At 36.0% G+C, this 15,431-nt stretch overlaps 1 protein-coding gene across 8 annotated transcripts in view; it reads right to left on the reverse strand.

The window, feature by feature from the left end:
* Positions 1-388: 388 nt before the first annotated feature.
* Positions 389-15,431, reverse strand: part of PUM2 (pumilio RNA binding family member 2) — a 124,750-nt gene continuing 109,707 nt past the window's right edge. For 5 of the 8 annotated variants that reach the window (XM_068161323.1, XM_068161320.1, XM_068161324.1 and 2 more), the window contains 8 exons: positions 9,317-9,584; positions 8,646-8,775; positions 7,262-7,396; positions 6,881-7,018; positions 5,088-5,213; positions 3,992-4,113; positions 2,587-2,779; positions 389-2,288 (listed from right to left, as the gene is read on the reverse strand). In XM_068161323.1, coding sequence (XP_068017424.1) covers positions 2,157-2,288; positions 2,587-2,779; positions 3,992-4,113; positions 5,088-5,213; positions 6,881-7,018; positions 7,262-7,396; positions 8,646-8,775; positions 9,317-9,584 — 1,244 coding nt within the window. In that variant the 3' untranslated portion in view covers positions 389-2,156. The remainder of the gene's footprint in view (positions 2,289-2,586; positions 2,780-3,991; positions 4,114-5,087; positions 5,214-6,880; positions 7,019-7,261; positions 7,397-8,645; positions 8,776-9,316; positions 9,585-15,431) is intronic. The other 3 variants (XM_068161322.1, XM_068161326.1, XM_068161321.1) reach the window with 1 other exon arrangement.

Genomic DNA, 15,431 nt, shown 5'->3' on the forward strand with positions numbered 1-15,431 from the left:
AGATTCAGAAACTGCAAGGACACAAGAAGCTTTCCCATTTGCCTGTTGATGAGCTCACGCTGCCACAAAAACAAGCAGCCCTCAGATGTATGCTTTAACATGATTTATGCATACCTGGCATAAAGAGCAACAGACAGAACTCCTTACACACGTTTACACCACTACTGGTTTCTTTCCTCTTGATCAGAGCCCTACCATAACAGCCTTCTATTTGATCAATGCTCAAGATGTTCTTTTCAAACCATCTTGCTGATCAAAACTTCAGGTTTAAGCCATCTAAATGAATGCTTTACACAAAATACTTGCTTCAACAACATACAAAGCACTTTCTTTATCTTTCAGAAACTGAATATACAAAGTAAGCTTTTTCCAAAATATTTCCATAGGCAAAGGATTAAAAAGGATTTTAATTATACACATATGGTCACAATTCTGCCTTAAAAAGATCATTGGGAAATGTACATAAGGCCGCTTGTAAATGTACATCATCTTTATGTTACTGTTACAATGTCATATGTCCAGAGAAAAGAATTGACAGTATCATACATATTTGCTTTACGCTGGGAGAAGGCTATTCAAAAATACAGTACTCTTCTGTACAAAAAAAAATCATGCCACATTTATTAAGATGGAAGAAGCATTGGTTTCTGTGATAACCAAATATTTCAGTCCATTTCTTACTATGCTCATTATCCCAACTTAAAATTTGAACAGACTGATTTCCCAAAGTGTCCATATTAACAGAATTGACAGCTATGTTATAAACAAAACATAACCTTTCTGACAATAGATAAAAAGAAAGACAGTTCATATCTGTGAAACCATATAAAGATAGAATTTAAAAAAATCACTCCTGATTTGCTGGAATAAATTTACATTATACAACACTATATGCCAGGGGGAGAAGAGGGAACTGGGGATATGAATATACACTAAAATGTAAATTTCTGTCCCAAAAAGGGGTAAAACAAATTACATTTACAGCATGAAGGTTTACAAATGTACATCTGTACAACCAAGGTAAGCATCACTACTAAATTAGCAAGGCTTGTAATAAACATCGAAACAAGAGATTTGTTTTCAAACTGTAAACTTACACCTAGTAACTACACGTATACAATGCATATATTTATAGGAAGCAAAAAAAAAGGCTATCTGAATACTTAGTCAATCATGCTTAAATGTTGAGCTATCAAGTTTACTTTTCAGTGGCCCCTTTTCTCTTCACCAATACCTATTTTTTTTGCATCTACAGAAAGCAAAAGAAAGGCTCAACACTTTCAAATCCTTACGATTCTATATGCAAAATAAAAAAATACAAATCTCTACTCTTCCTGCATTGTAAAACTGACTGAAGTTAATACAGGTTTCACTCCTTTTCCAACAGTGTACTGTACCTCAGTGGAAATACCACTGTCATTTTATTCCCTCTGCCTTGTACAACAATTAAATATATAAGTATATACATATTTTTTTTAATACATTGCTAGAGAAAACCTTAGGGCACCGTTTCAAAGAACCTGTCTCCACGGCAAGGGGTGGATGCGAGGCTTTCCAAGTTTCCATCCTCGCGTCGCTCCCTGCGTCAAACTCTGCCATGCCGTTTGTTATTTGGATAGTATGTTGTGAACCACCAAAGCACAACTTAACTTTTCAACATGTTAAATAAGGTTTATGCAGCTGATCAATTGTAATCTGGTATAAAAGACTTCACACAAAAGGGGGGGGAAGATTAATTCTATATACAACTCTATAAACCTGTTGTGCTGTGATGCTGGGCAGACCTACCATATTGCAAGCCAGTGTATTAAAAGAATACTGTACTTTTTTCCCCTTAAAAACTATTTCAGTGACTTTACAAGGTAAAAATTTAAAAAATATGTGACAGCTATTTTGATACAATTACATCATATACAGGCATTCTGTGCTTTGCCAGCCATCCAATCTGATAGGTCTCCGGATCAGGGCTGGAGATACTTTTTTATGCTTTTTTTTTTTTAACAATTCACTCCCCAAAAATATACACAAGAATAAAAATTTTACAAATGGATAAACAAAGTCAATAAATAGATTAAAAAAAATCAGAACATTTATAGTTAAGTTGTACGTTTTGATCATTCACAATGCAATGTTTGTCTTCAATTTCTTTTCCTCTTTTACAGCATCCCATTGGGTGGTCCACCAATTGGCCCCAGATCAGCAGTGTTCTTCAGGTAATACTTTTCCAGCTTGGCCAGAATGTGTTTGCCATAGGTGTATTTACGCAGAGTTGTGATGTGGGGTCGAATCTGTAAGAAAAACCAGAATGGATTTACACCAGCAACCAGCAAGTAAAAAGAGAAACCCAAATTTCTTCAATTATAAAGATGGCAGATACTACATTTTCACTGACAAGCTGGCACAAAGAGGATGAAACACAACTTCTGAACCTGAATATATTCTGCTTTATTAGGTGCTCCTGAATTTAGTGTTTATAAGTCATGTTCCAGGCTATAGAAGTGGTGAGTTTTACTCTAGAAGGAATGTATCCTAGCAGAAAAATTACTACAGTATATTCTGGACCAACAAAAAAATATAGAAGTATACCTTGTGCATTATTATCTTCCTCTGAGCAGGTTCAGCCATATCAATCATCTTCTGAACAACATAGTTGGCATACTGGTCCTTCATCATGGTGTATAAGGCACTGTGAGGACCATCATTCTGGCAACAGACCTCATCAATAAGTAAAGCTCTTTCAGCACGAGAAGCGTGAGTTACACATTTTTCTACCACATTGCTGAAAAATAAACCAAACCAAATGCATCCTGGGACTTCAGATGTAACATTCTACTAAGCAGCAATTTTAACTTTATCTGAACAGTTCGAGCCTTAAAACAGAGAGCACACTGTAAACACATCAAATCCTGATTTCCAAATCAAGTCTGTAATGATTGAGGGAATTAAAGGATTGCAAAACTAATTTTCTGATACTTTTTCTCCTGCAGGAGAGATTTTCTGCTGGGCCCAGAGTAAATACCCTGTAGATGCATTCAGGCACATCTATTTTGGTTGTGGGCCCTTTTAAGACACAACACAGAGAAAGCTAGATCTAAGGCTTCCTGCTTGTTGAATAAAGGTGCTTTTCAGAAGCAGGCCTAGATCAGAGATGGCATCAAGTATATTTTTCTGTAGAGGCAATCTCTGACCCTCCAGATATCTCAGAGGCTGAAAAGGCAATCAGTGACTGTAAGACAACAGTCATACTGATCCTAAATTTGTCCTTTAGAAATTATGCAAGTTCTATTGAGAGGATTATGAAGAGTTCTGTTTAGGCAATGAAAGATAAAACCTTGCTAGTTTGCATGCAATCAATTTTCAAAATAAATGCCCCCATGATGTCATAGTGTAATTTGTACTTCATGACAAGATTAGTCCCACTAAATCATCCAAGAATAATTCTAAGACATGTTTTTCTTAGCAAAAGGCACATAATATGTACTTCAGCAAAAAGCACCGAAGGATGAGTTAAAGGTTCTAATTTTAGAGTAGTCATGGACTCCTACAATAGTCTTTGAGACTTCTTAATGCACAAAATCCTCATCAGGATGAACTACTACTTTGTAAAGCTAAGCCTTTTTATACTTGTCAGTTGCTTGGCTGGACAGATAAGACAGTCAGGAATCTCAGCTCATCATTAACAGTGTATCAAGCAAGTTCTAGGACAGCTTTTCACCTGACTCTGGGGACATTGACATGGAAACTTAAAGAGCCCATTCCCTGCCTTTGTACACGATGAACAAAAAACACCCAGTAAACTGTTGGAATCTTCTTTCTTTTGCTACAGAACTGCATTTCCCCTTTCCTTTCCCCAATATAGTACAAAAATACTACTACCATTCACCGCTATAAAAATACAGCATTTCAGAAGGCAAATCACACAGCACAGTATTGTAACATAATAAATCAATCCAATACCACAACTTTAAAATAAATGAGGGCTGTGCAATACCTTGCAAATTTGTGCTGGCTCAGAGCTAGAACTTTTCCTCGTATTTCTGAAACTATTTTACTCTTGTCTTCAGGACGACCATGCTCCAGTACATGTTGAATAACGTAATTTCCATACTGATCCTGAAAATAAGATGACTTCAAATTTCTTTTTTGTTCATATCAGGTAATCCACACAGCTTTTTGTATATTGGTGTACACTTTCAAATTACTATTTGTGCACATAAGGAAACATACTATAATGTCAACATTATCAAAATGAAGTGATGCAAGAAATTGCATACAGAATTACTTCATGGACCACAAAATTTACATGCCAAATGTAAACAATCTGCAAAACCATCATTTTGCTAGAGTACCTTCTATTCTCTTTAAGAAAGAAGTGCTCAAAATTTAGTATTATTGTTCTTTAACAGCTGTAACATCTCCCTAATCTTTGGTTCCCCAAGACAGTCATGTTTTAATTAGAGACCTGGATATGCAAGAAATCACCGAGGAAAACTAGACTGTGAGTATGCAGCAAAAGGCAGTTCTTGCCTTTTAGTGTGTGGAAATTCCTATTGAACACTAAGTCCCTTCCAGCATTTTAACTGATTCAATGTTAAAGCCATTTGTAGCACTTCTTTTGCTCCTCTGAGACCACAACAGGAAAATTATGTTGCATAAGGTCTTTTGCCTTCTTTTAGAAAATATGCCCTTTTGGTGTAAGAGTATGCAACATCTATAATTTCAACAATATATTTGTGTTTAGACATTATCAGAAGTCATCTGAAGGACATCTGAGTGAATCAAGATAAATTGCAAAAAGGTAATCTTTGTAATAAATAAAAAAATACTAAATCTGTGCATTTATAACTACAGTCAAGCTGCAATCAAAAGTGTAAGAAAATGGCTTTTTACATCTTCTTTGCCTCCCAACTTCGAAATTCATTTTCATTAAAACTATAGAAGGAAAATAAAACAAAACAATCAATGTCTACAAAACTAAAAAGAGGCAAATGCATTCAAACTATTTCTTCAAGTAAGAAATAGGAATCAATTATGAGAAAAAAAAATAAATGTAAACTGTTTTTAAAACAATGGGAATACATGCTCACCTGCACTAGCTGCTCTGTGTGCTGATGCAGTTCTTCTAAGATTGGCAAAGTCTGCTCAGCAGTGCAATGTTCCAGAATACGCTGAATTACTCTACAACCATATGGATGAGTTGAAAGTACAAATACCTTAAAAGAAGATTGCAAACTGAAGTTAAACCAACTGAAGTTTACAGATACAGGAATATTATCACGTTCAAAATGGAACTGAACATGCCAACTACTTTTATAAAAAATGTTGCCTGCTAGTGTCAGAATTCCCTCTCCAGAGGTTGTCAGGAAAAGATGAAAATGCAGAGCTTGTGTGTCAAGGACTCCAGTTATTATACAACTAAGAACCCAAGTTTTCATCACAGTATTTTTAGCCTACTTAGCTGTAAAGGGAAGCCTGCCAGTATGACACTTTGTTCACCCTTCAACCTTTAAACTTTGCACTTAGTTTTCAACTATTGAGATTTTGATATTATGACAAAGGAATTCAATTATTATGGCTGTTTTTTCACTGATTTCACACAGTGGTGTATACAACAGGCTCCCTGTTACAGATAAAAAGTCTGCAAGTAATTATTCAAGATCTTGCTTATTTCTTCTGCTTGCTTCTCCAGAAGCCAGGTTTGTATTTTGGGGATCGGTTCAGAAAAATTTAAGAGTCAGTGTTGGTCAGAACCATGTCTGACTAGATACTGACCCAAACCATGCAGGCAAGTGGAAAATATACATGCTGTTACATGACAAGACTGAAGTGTGGCATTTTTCATATGCCATTTCAGATTAGCTGATACGTTTCATATATAATTACTTGGAGCTGAGTATGGATGTCTAATAAATAAGCAGTCATGTTTTAGCCAAGGGGCTCTATTTACAGTTTAGAAACTAAATCTCATCTACCCAAACACACTTTCTGAAGTAAAAGGACTTGACTCTAGAACCGTTGGTATGCCATTTACTATTACGTACAATAATTCAGGTATTACTGTTGTGTAAAATGTGAGAGAAAGATATTGTAGATTTTGTTAAGAAATACATTTAGCCAGCCATTAAAGTAAAATTTAGTAACACAGCCAAGTCACTAAGACTTTTACAATTCTTCTCAAGACTATAAAAGTATCCGTTTGTCTTAGGGTATTAAAATTTTATTTAGCTGCAGCATATTCTCAAGCCTGCAGCACAATATCAATCCTATATTAGCAGCTTTTCTGGAAACAAAACAACCCCCCCAACCTTAAACGAACAAATACTTCCCCCCTTCACTTAACACTAGTCCGTATGTAAGGAACAGATTAGCGCATTTCTTCAAAGTATTTCCTTAATGATTGTGACCGTTTGATACTTCCCCCAACCCTACGACAATGATGGACATAAATTGGGAAACGCTGAAAAAAAAGACTTGCAACACAAGCAACAAAAGAAAACAGCAATTTTAATGAAAAATATATGCTAGAGAACAGGTATTTTATATTACTGTATCAATGATGGCAAAATTATAAAGGAAATCTGAAAACAAAACAAAACCCCAAACAACCTATCACAAAATTGAAACGGAAAGCCTGGTCTCAAGTCAAACACCTCTACTGGTATTTATAATACATCCAAACAAGTTCTTCTAGAATCTCACCTGCAACAGATTAATCTTTCTACAGCATGTGAACTATCTTTTCAATGGCTTTTCCATTTTATCATGCCTTCTTTTTCCTACTTAAAAACGGGCTGTCAAAAACTACCCTGTCTATGCAAATGATGGAAAATGACCTGCAAATCAAAGCAGCCCCACAGAAGAGGAAATGAACTGACACTACCTGTCCTTTGAACGCGTCGATGATGAACTGGAGTGACTGGGGTTGAACACACTCAATGCATTTTTGTACAACGTGGTTTCCGTTTTGATCTTTCACACATTTCAGAACATGACCATCCAACTCTTTCACCATTTCATTCTGGAAAAAAAAATATTATCCTTGTCTTTTACTACAATTTCTTTTTCTTCCCCATCAAAGCAATAATCCATTTCATCCTGCCCAATATTCACATTCACTAGTGATTTACTTGTGTACCTCACCAATTGAATTTTTTAGTCCTTAGAGCATTCCATGATGGAAAGTACAATCAAAATTTTAAGCAAGTAAAAAGATGAATGCAATAAAAAGAAATAACAAAAAAAAAGTGTTCTTCTAACTTACAATTACCTGCTGGTCAGGTGCGATTGACTCAAGTGCTTTCTGAATAACACGACAACCGTACATCTGCAGGGCTAACGGCAGAACATGACCACGAATGCGTGTTGCTAGGGCTAACTTTTGATCTAGGCTTCCAAACTAAAAGAAAATAAATATGCTGTTAACAGATGAAGACATGTTATAGCATGAAATTTCCAAAGTAATTCCATAATGTTCACTGTGTGCCTTGGATGGTTTCTCCCTTTGTATTTTTGGTATTCTAAATACATCACTCTGTAATATTCCACATTCTAGTCACATAATTGCTATCAAATGCATGACCTTGAAAGACAAAAGAGAAGATCTAAGTAGTTTATACTTGACTGACTGTGAGAATATGCAAGTGCAATATCCCACTTATTTAAACAAATTATGTTAACATGAAGTAATTAGAAATTACTGTAATTTATTCATTCAAATCAGATTTTTTTCTGAGATCTCAAATTTGTACGGGTCAGTGTGTCTTACATCTTGTATACATACAATAAACAAACTGGTAACAGGAGGGGCTGGGGGAGGAATTTTCAAGAGCTGAAGTGGATTCTTCTTAACTTCATGTGGCTTAAAGGATTGTTCTTATCATAAGCACTTTTGGAAATCTAGAAATACTCAGGCTTTGCAGAGTAAAATCAAAATAGTTTTTCACACTGGCTGTATTAGAGTATAATTCCACCAATGGTTTTGAGCAGTAGCCAAGTCCTGCCCATGTTATTCCCTCCACAGTGTCACTACAACTTTCTGTGCTCCTCCATACTGAGCAGAGTAGAAACTAGACAAGCTTGATAACAATACACGTAACCCTGTTTCCAGATGCCCACGCAAGTTCCTGAGATGGCACAGTACAAGAAACCACACAGAAATGATCACCCAGACAATCAGCTGGGTGGAGCCAGTAACTACACAGCATCACAGAGAACTGTCAAACCCCACAGCTGTAGCCACCTAAAAGCTCACAGGGTTGGAGTCTCCACACTTCTCTGGGCAACCTGCTCCAGTGTCTCACTACCCTTGTGGTGCAAGATTTCTTCCTAATATCTAATCTAAATCTAGGTTCTTTCATTTTGAAACCATTACCCCTTGTCCTATCACTATCATCTACTGAAAGTCTCTTCAAATTATACTATTAGACCTGCAAAGCCTGAGCGTGCAGCCTGTGCATTCACCAAAGTTCACCAGGGATACACAGCACCAAACATATGCACAGTGTTATCAGCTTGGGTTCTGTGGTAAAAGCCCAGTAGAATTGTGCTATGTTCTTGAGAAAAAAAAAACAAAACCCAATTTAATTTAATCAGATTTTACTGCATTTCATTTGCATTTCTGTTCATACTCTTAGTGTTATGCTTACCTCAAAGAACTTCTGTATTACATAATTTCCAAACACATCAGTCATCAATTGATATGCTGCTTGCAGGATCTCATTAAATACCATCTGGCGCTCAGCTGGAGTAGCTCGCTCCAGCTTTTGCTGTATAAATCTAAGTGAAAAAAGGGCAAGTTATGCTTTACATAAATGACAGGAAAACCTTTCAACTACTGTTTCAATGACACACCTCAAAAATTTAAAGCAAATATTCAACATTTATAAAAGGTATTAAAATGAAACTAGTGCCTTTGCATATAAAAGGATACATTTTAGTAAAATTTAATTAAAGAACTTTCAAAAGGATTAAAGATGTAAATAACAGTAAGTACCTGATGATGTATTAATGAAAAATGGTTTTACTTTCCAGATGCCAGATATTTTGTTTTGTTTATCAACACCTTTTTTGATACCTAAGCTAGAGTTTACAAGTCTAGATATTAGGCTATTTCTACACCGAGAACTTCTACCAGCAACTGAATTTATACTACTTTTATAATGCAATTTACTACAGCAGAAAAAGGTCAATGTAAGAGCACAGACTCCAATTAATGGCATGCTTTATATTAAGAAGACTAGCAGCTCATTCAAATGTTTGATGTCAATCTATCAATATTAAAGCAGTAAAATATTATTAACTTTACTGTAATAATTACCTAGAACCATGCTGGTCCTGGGAAAATTCAACAATGTGTCCAACAAGGTCTCTTAGTTGAAGATTAGGGAAACGATTGTTTCTGAAATCTTCCAGCAATCGACTACGTCCAGAAGGCATAATGTCAGACCTACTGTAACGGAGGCGTGAAGGAGGGAAGAGCTGGCTGGTGGAGCTAAAAAGACTGGAGGTGTTTGCTGCACTGCGATACTTTGCTTCAGCTCCAGGTGCTGCAGAAATATAGCGACCACTACCGTTTGTCAGTCCTCCTACAAGGAAGCAGTTCTGTCAGTAAAAGCCATAAGGGAAATAAGGCAACAGTAAAACATTAAGTGTACTAGAATTACAGATACACCTTGGAGCCAAAGAAAACAACAGCGTTGTCTTGTTATTTATATTTACCTCATTACAGTTGGAGGAGCTAGATAGCTTTATCTTCCTGTAAATAAAACCATTTCCCTCATTTTTATTTTTATGTGAAGGGCACCAGGAAAAGAAATGTCATTAGAAGAACATAGCAAAGCAGGTAAAGTGAGGACCCACTCAGACTTACAGAAACTTTAGAACTGGGTGGGCCTTAGCTTAGTGGGCAGATTTCCACTTCAGAAGTAATACTGACAAGCTCTTGTTAGTAGGCTTGAAGTTAGCCAATTGCTTCAAAATAGTCCATGAAATCTGAACTACCCTTCAGTCCCTACTGAGATACCTTTCCAATTTACAGTGTGAAAGGGCATTTTTGTGGAGGCACACATAGTGTCTCTTGTCATGCTGCACCTGTTCTGCAGGATACTTGATGACTTCAGCATTGAATGCTTTCAATCTGGTACACCCCTTGTAAGCACTAAATATGTCAGATTTCAAAACAAGGTAACTAAGAATGTTCTACTTAGTTCTAAAACAACCAGAGATATAGCAAACTAAAGTTTCTTTCAGAAACATAAAGGTCTCTCCTTGCTGTGTAAACATTCATCACTCACTACACTTGGTCTTTCTTTACTTTTTAAAAACAGAATTGCCTTCCTATGTTTAGGCCCTACTCCTTTTTTTTGCCAGTGATTCAACAGCTTCCATTGTCTCACAGTCCCATGAATTTCTCCTCATACATTGTCATTCTGAACTCCTTTAGTAGGCTTCTCTCCCCTCCACTTTACAATAGACAGCAATTATCACGAGAAGCGTGCAACGCATCTTTCCAAACTACAGTTAAGACAATTCTAACCCAGAAAACTCAACACTTGCTCTACTTAAAAAAACACCCAACCCCCTAAAATGATTGAGTCTGAATTAGAAAAGGAAAGTCTTTTCAGTTTCCCTGTCTAGAAAGTGACACAGTAACTGAAAGCCCCTACAAAGTCAACAGAATACCTACATCTGAATTAAGGGGGAAAAAAGTTGCAGTATGTGCTGTTTGAATGGTGCTCTCTTACAAAATTAATTAATTAAAAAAAAAAAAAATCTGCAAGTGCCCCAGCCAAGCCTTATTTTGGTTCCAAGTATTGAAAAGGCCAGGCAACAACAACAGTATTACAGTGGGCTGGTAATGTATTAATGGTTGGAAAGGTCAAATTGCAATACCAGAATCAGACATTAGTGCTCTGCAAGACATACCAAGCATCACATTTATTGCACTGTATAGGACTATGTCCTAAAATAGAAATAATTAGCATTTATTTTACAATTGGGTTTCAAAATTCAGTGGCAAGAATCGGTAGAAGGATAAGAAAATACTTTATGCCCTGCAATAGCCTTTAAAAATCACTAGGTTTCCTTTTAAGTTAAAGCCTCTTAATTCTTTACAGCCAGGAAAAGTAAGGGTTTTTAAAGTATCACTTTTAGTTTCTATAGATAATTGATATTTCTTGAAAAAAGCTGACAGAGCCACAATATTAATACAAAAAGAAAAAAAGAACTCAAACATTCTGCAGGTGAAGCAGTATGCAGAGTGATGCTCTACAAGCATTCCTCTTCTAGAAATGGCCTTCTAAAGAACAAGTTATGTACCAGAAATGATGGTACTTCTCATCCTAGATTGTTTACACACAAGACTGAAATCCTGGCTCTCCTGTAACACTGCTGCCGCGAGAGGGCAGCAAAGCCTGTCCCAAGGGAAGTCTTGCAGGTTTCTTTCCTCTGTTTTAGCACCTCTATGGCTGCACTGACCACAGGCACAATTCTGTGCCAGAAATTAATAGGATAACATCGATTGTATGCTCGCAAACTGCACGGCTCTAATTAGCAAGCACAGCAATGGAATTGAACATGTGAATCAGGAATTACTTCAGGTGTGTGTTTGTTTGCCCTTTTTTTTGGTGGAGTTTTTTGTTGTTGGTTTTGTTGGTAATTAAGTCTTCGTGCAAGTGTAAATTAAATGTGACAATTTCTTCAGCAATTAAAATGGAAACTTGGTAGCTTTTAACAAATATGTTATGTATGTGTAGTAGTAGAACTGCACATTCTATTCTATTCTTATTCTATTCCTATTCTATTCCTATTCTATTCTATTCACATTTCACGCTCGGGATTATCAAGCCTTTCTGAATTTTAATTCAGGAACCATCCCTTAAGATGAATGTGCTGCAACTGGGAGACTCCTGTCTAGCCTGTGAAACTACTTTAGACAATCATGTTAAGCAGGATCATGACACAGCAAGGCTGAAAACATATCCATTGTGCCTAGAAGAACCTGTCATGCTTCAAAAGTACACAGCAAGCTTAACCTTATAAAACCCTGGACACTATTATATATTTTAAAAAACTATTTTAATAGGTAATTAGCTTTTCTTCTCATGCCATCTTTTATTACAGCAGCAGTGTTACAGCTCAGTGGCAACTGTGAAGATTTGAAAAACAGTGAGGTGCCCAAAATAAATGCACATTGTTACAGATGCTGACTTACTTTTGCATACAATTGACTATTTTCTTAAATGCTGTACTCATTACTTTCTCAGTCCAAAACTATCAGTGGATTAGTATGGACACTAAGGATACCTGATCCCATTCATGCAAACTTTTAAAATGAAATACTGAAATCTGAATTACATCTAGTTACCCAAATCCTCCTGGAGAGCCTACAATATCCACATGCTCTTCAAGAGCTAAGGACACCTATTTTACAGATTCAGATTACAACCTAGAAAGGTAAGCCTAGGTCTTAAAAATTACTTGGGTAACATACCCTACTGAGTGAAGTAGCTAACCTAAATTGAAGTTACAGTGCAACACTGAAGTTTTAAAAGATTGTTACCAGGCATCAGCATAGTGTAGCCACATAGTTTCAAACCATTGGGGAATAAAGTGTGCAGCTCATTCTTCAAATAATCACTCAGCTATTGTTCTGATCTTGTAAAACAAAGATCTCTGATGCAATGGATAATATTAAACTGTTTTACAGTTTAATTGAACCTAAATCCCTGTGGCTACTCCACAGGGAAGAAGAGGCACAGAGGTATTAAGTGTATATAGACCATCTACAGCAGAGCCTTACTAAGCTTCAAGGACAGAAAGCATGTTATATTACCAACTCTTCAACACTGATAGCATACTTCATGGAAAGGAAAACATGAAAAAAATATTAAAAACTGATCTAGACATACTTATGTTGATATCATTAGTCTGTTAGTACTTATTACCAAAGTATTTCTCCAATTGTTTCTGACCAGGACATAAACAGACTTACTGCACAGTGACTACTGTTTAAATCACTGAGCATTACTATTTTCTAGTAAAATATGCAGGAGCATATGAACACTTTAAATTTGCTTTCTACAAAGTATTTGCTTATCTGTAAAAAAGTAGATCCATCTCATCCTCAGCTAAAAAAACCCAATCTTCATATGGGAAAAAGAATGACACACATATGCATATTATGTATGTATATTTTACATATTAATGCAAGTGCTTATTATGCCTGGTTTACTTAAGCCCTACAGAGCAGGTACACAGCAAAGGCAATGCAAAGTTCCCCATACTGCCTTGACAAGAGGCTTTAATGCTTACCAAGAATGACCACTTCTAAAGATAAACCAACATCTATCTAAACTAACAAGAAGCCTGGCTTGCAATGCACAGAAATTACCTCCAAAAGCCCAGATTTAAAAAATCCTACCCTACATCAAACCTTTAAAATGCTTCAAGGTACCAAACAATGCAAACACTACCAATTTAAAAGGACTTTTGGTAACATAAGAAAAATACTTTCTCTTGCAGTTTTTTGTCCCTGGGAGTGAAAGGGTAGTTCAAATTCATGACCTTACTGCTTCAACCGATTACGGTACAGAAGCGGTTATAGACAACTGACAAATCCCTTCAGATACAGGAAAACTGACACTAGAATGAAGTAATTAGCACATTCCTGTTTTAGGATGTTGGAAAAGCAGTGGTAAGAAGAGATAAAAACAGTAAAATACCATGAATTTCTTGTAAAAGGGAAATTGGTCTTTTAAGCTACAAATTACAGTGGTGTCTGACAAAGGGATTATAAATCATGCACCCTTTCCCAGCATTGTGCTCTAGTATTCTGGTGGATGAAACAGAAGCAACCCAGTTTGATGTCCATATAAAATAGTAGTTACGCTTAGCTGAACCTGTTGATATAAGCAGGAAGGACAAGAAGTTTTGAAGGTGGAGGGAGAGCTGCATTTCACAGGCATTATCAGAATACCAATGGAAACTGCATGCAGACATGAACTTACAATGTTCTACTCTGAAAAGTGACTACATGATAATCATAGCCTTCTTAAGATACCCACTCTGACAAAATTTCAGGTTTAACTTCTCATTTGGTGAGAAGGTTTTGCCTTTTTATTTGCTATGGGGGAAAAAAAACCCACAAATGTTTCCAAGAGTGGTTGAACAACACAGTGGAATAAATTTTAAAGGACAATTAACTGCAGAAAGTCTTGAAATTTTTGCAGTGGTGCACTTTGGCTGTAACTGCACAAAGATATGACACAAGGTAGAGCACAGATATATATGTTAAAATAAAACCCAAACAACTAAAAAAACCCACAAAAATCTAAGACTTCCATTTCCAAATTTCAGATTGATTTGGTAAGGTAGCAAGAAGTTTACCCATAGTCAAGGTTCACTTCATCTGGAAGATGAAGAGGTAGTACATATGGAAGCCAACAAGGTTGAGTCAATTTTCAGAGTACAACGGAACATTCTGGCCTTTACACACTGATCTAGTACACAACTTTAACAAACTATTATGTTTAGTTCACAATGCCAAACAGTCCAAAATGGATTATATCATTATTTAAAATGTCTGCTGACAGAGATAACTCTCTATATTGCTCACAGTTTATTTTCTCAGAACTGAAAAAAAAGTCTTTTATCAAATGTAAAACAACATAAAATTTTAAATGTTTTGAATTTTAGATAATGCCTTCCAAAATTTGATTTATAGTTTTCAGTGATACGAAAACTACTGTGAGAGTACTTTGGTAAGAAAGACAGACAAAGATTTCCATGATAACCCCATTGTCAGATGTTCAGAACTTTCTCAAAAGCCTCCATTTGGGCTGAAACTTTCCATGCTTGGTCTCAGCCCAAAGGTGCACTTTGTAGACCTGAAAAAGGAAAAAAGGTAAGTAAAAAAAAATAAGATGTGCTGAAATATCCCCATGCCCAGTTTTACTTTGGGTATTCAGCACTTAACCGTGAAGGGGATACTGAACTGTAAATATAATATATTTATATACTTTAAACCTTGTTAAACAAATCACTCACACATTTTTCACTTCAAGCGTTATTTTGGTAAGCACTTTTACTTTTTTTTTCCCTGTTTTGCTCGTACTAACTGATGTACAGGGGATTATGTTGCCTGTTTCATGAACAAAACTGTTCTCTGAATAGTTACTGAAGCAACAGGCAACTTAATCTTGAAATACCATCCAGTTTCATTTAATGATTTTTGCACCTAAATTAAATTACCACAAATATTTGCAGTGAAAAAAGGGAAAAATTATCAAGTAGCTGCAGGTTAGAGGCATTCTTTTTTAAACATACTGTAGGCTGTGGTGGGTTTCTCTATATTTTTACATTTTATTTTACTTTTTTTTTTTTTGTTTTTTAAGGTTGAGCTCCCATGACACTTAACTAGCAAAAAAAATTTG

This window comes from Melanerpes formicivorus, unplaced genomic scaffold (assembly GCF_026170545.1).
Source record: "Melanerpes formicivorus ecotype bairdi unplaced genomic scaffold, bMelFor1.0.p_v2 SCAF_57, whole genome shotgun sequence".
NCBI lineage: Eukaryota > Metazoa > Chordata > Aves > Piciformes > Picidae > Melanerpes > Melanerpes formicivorus.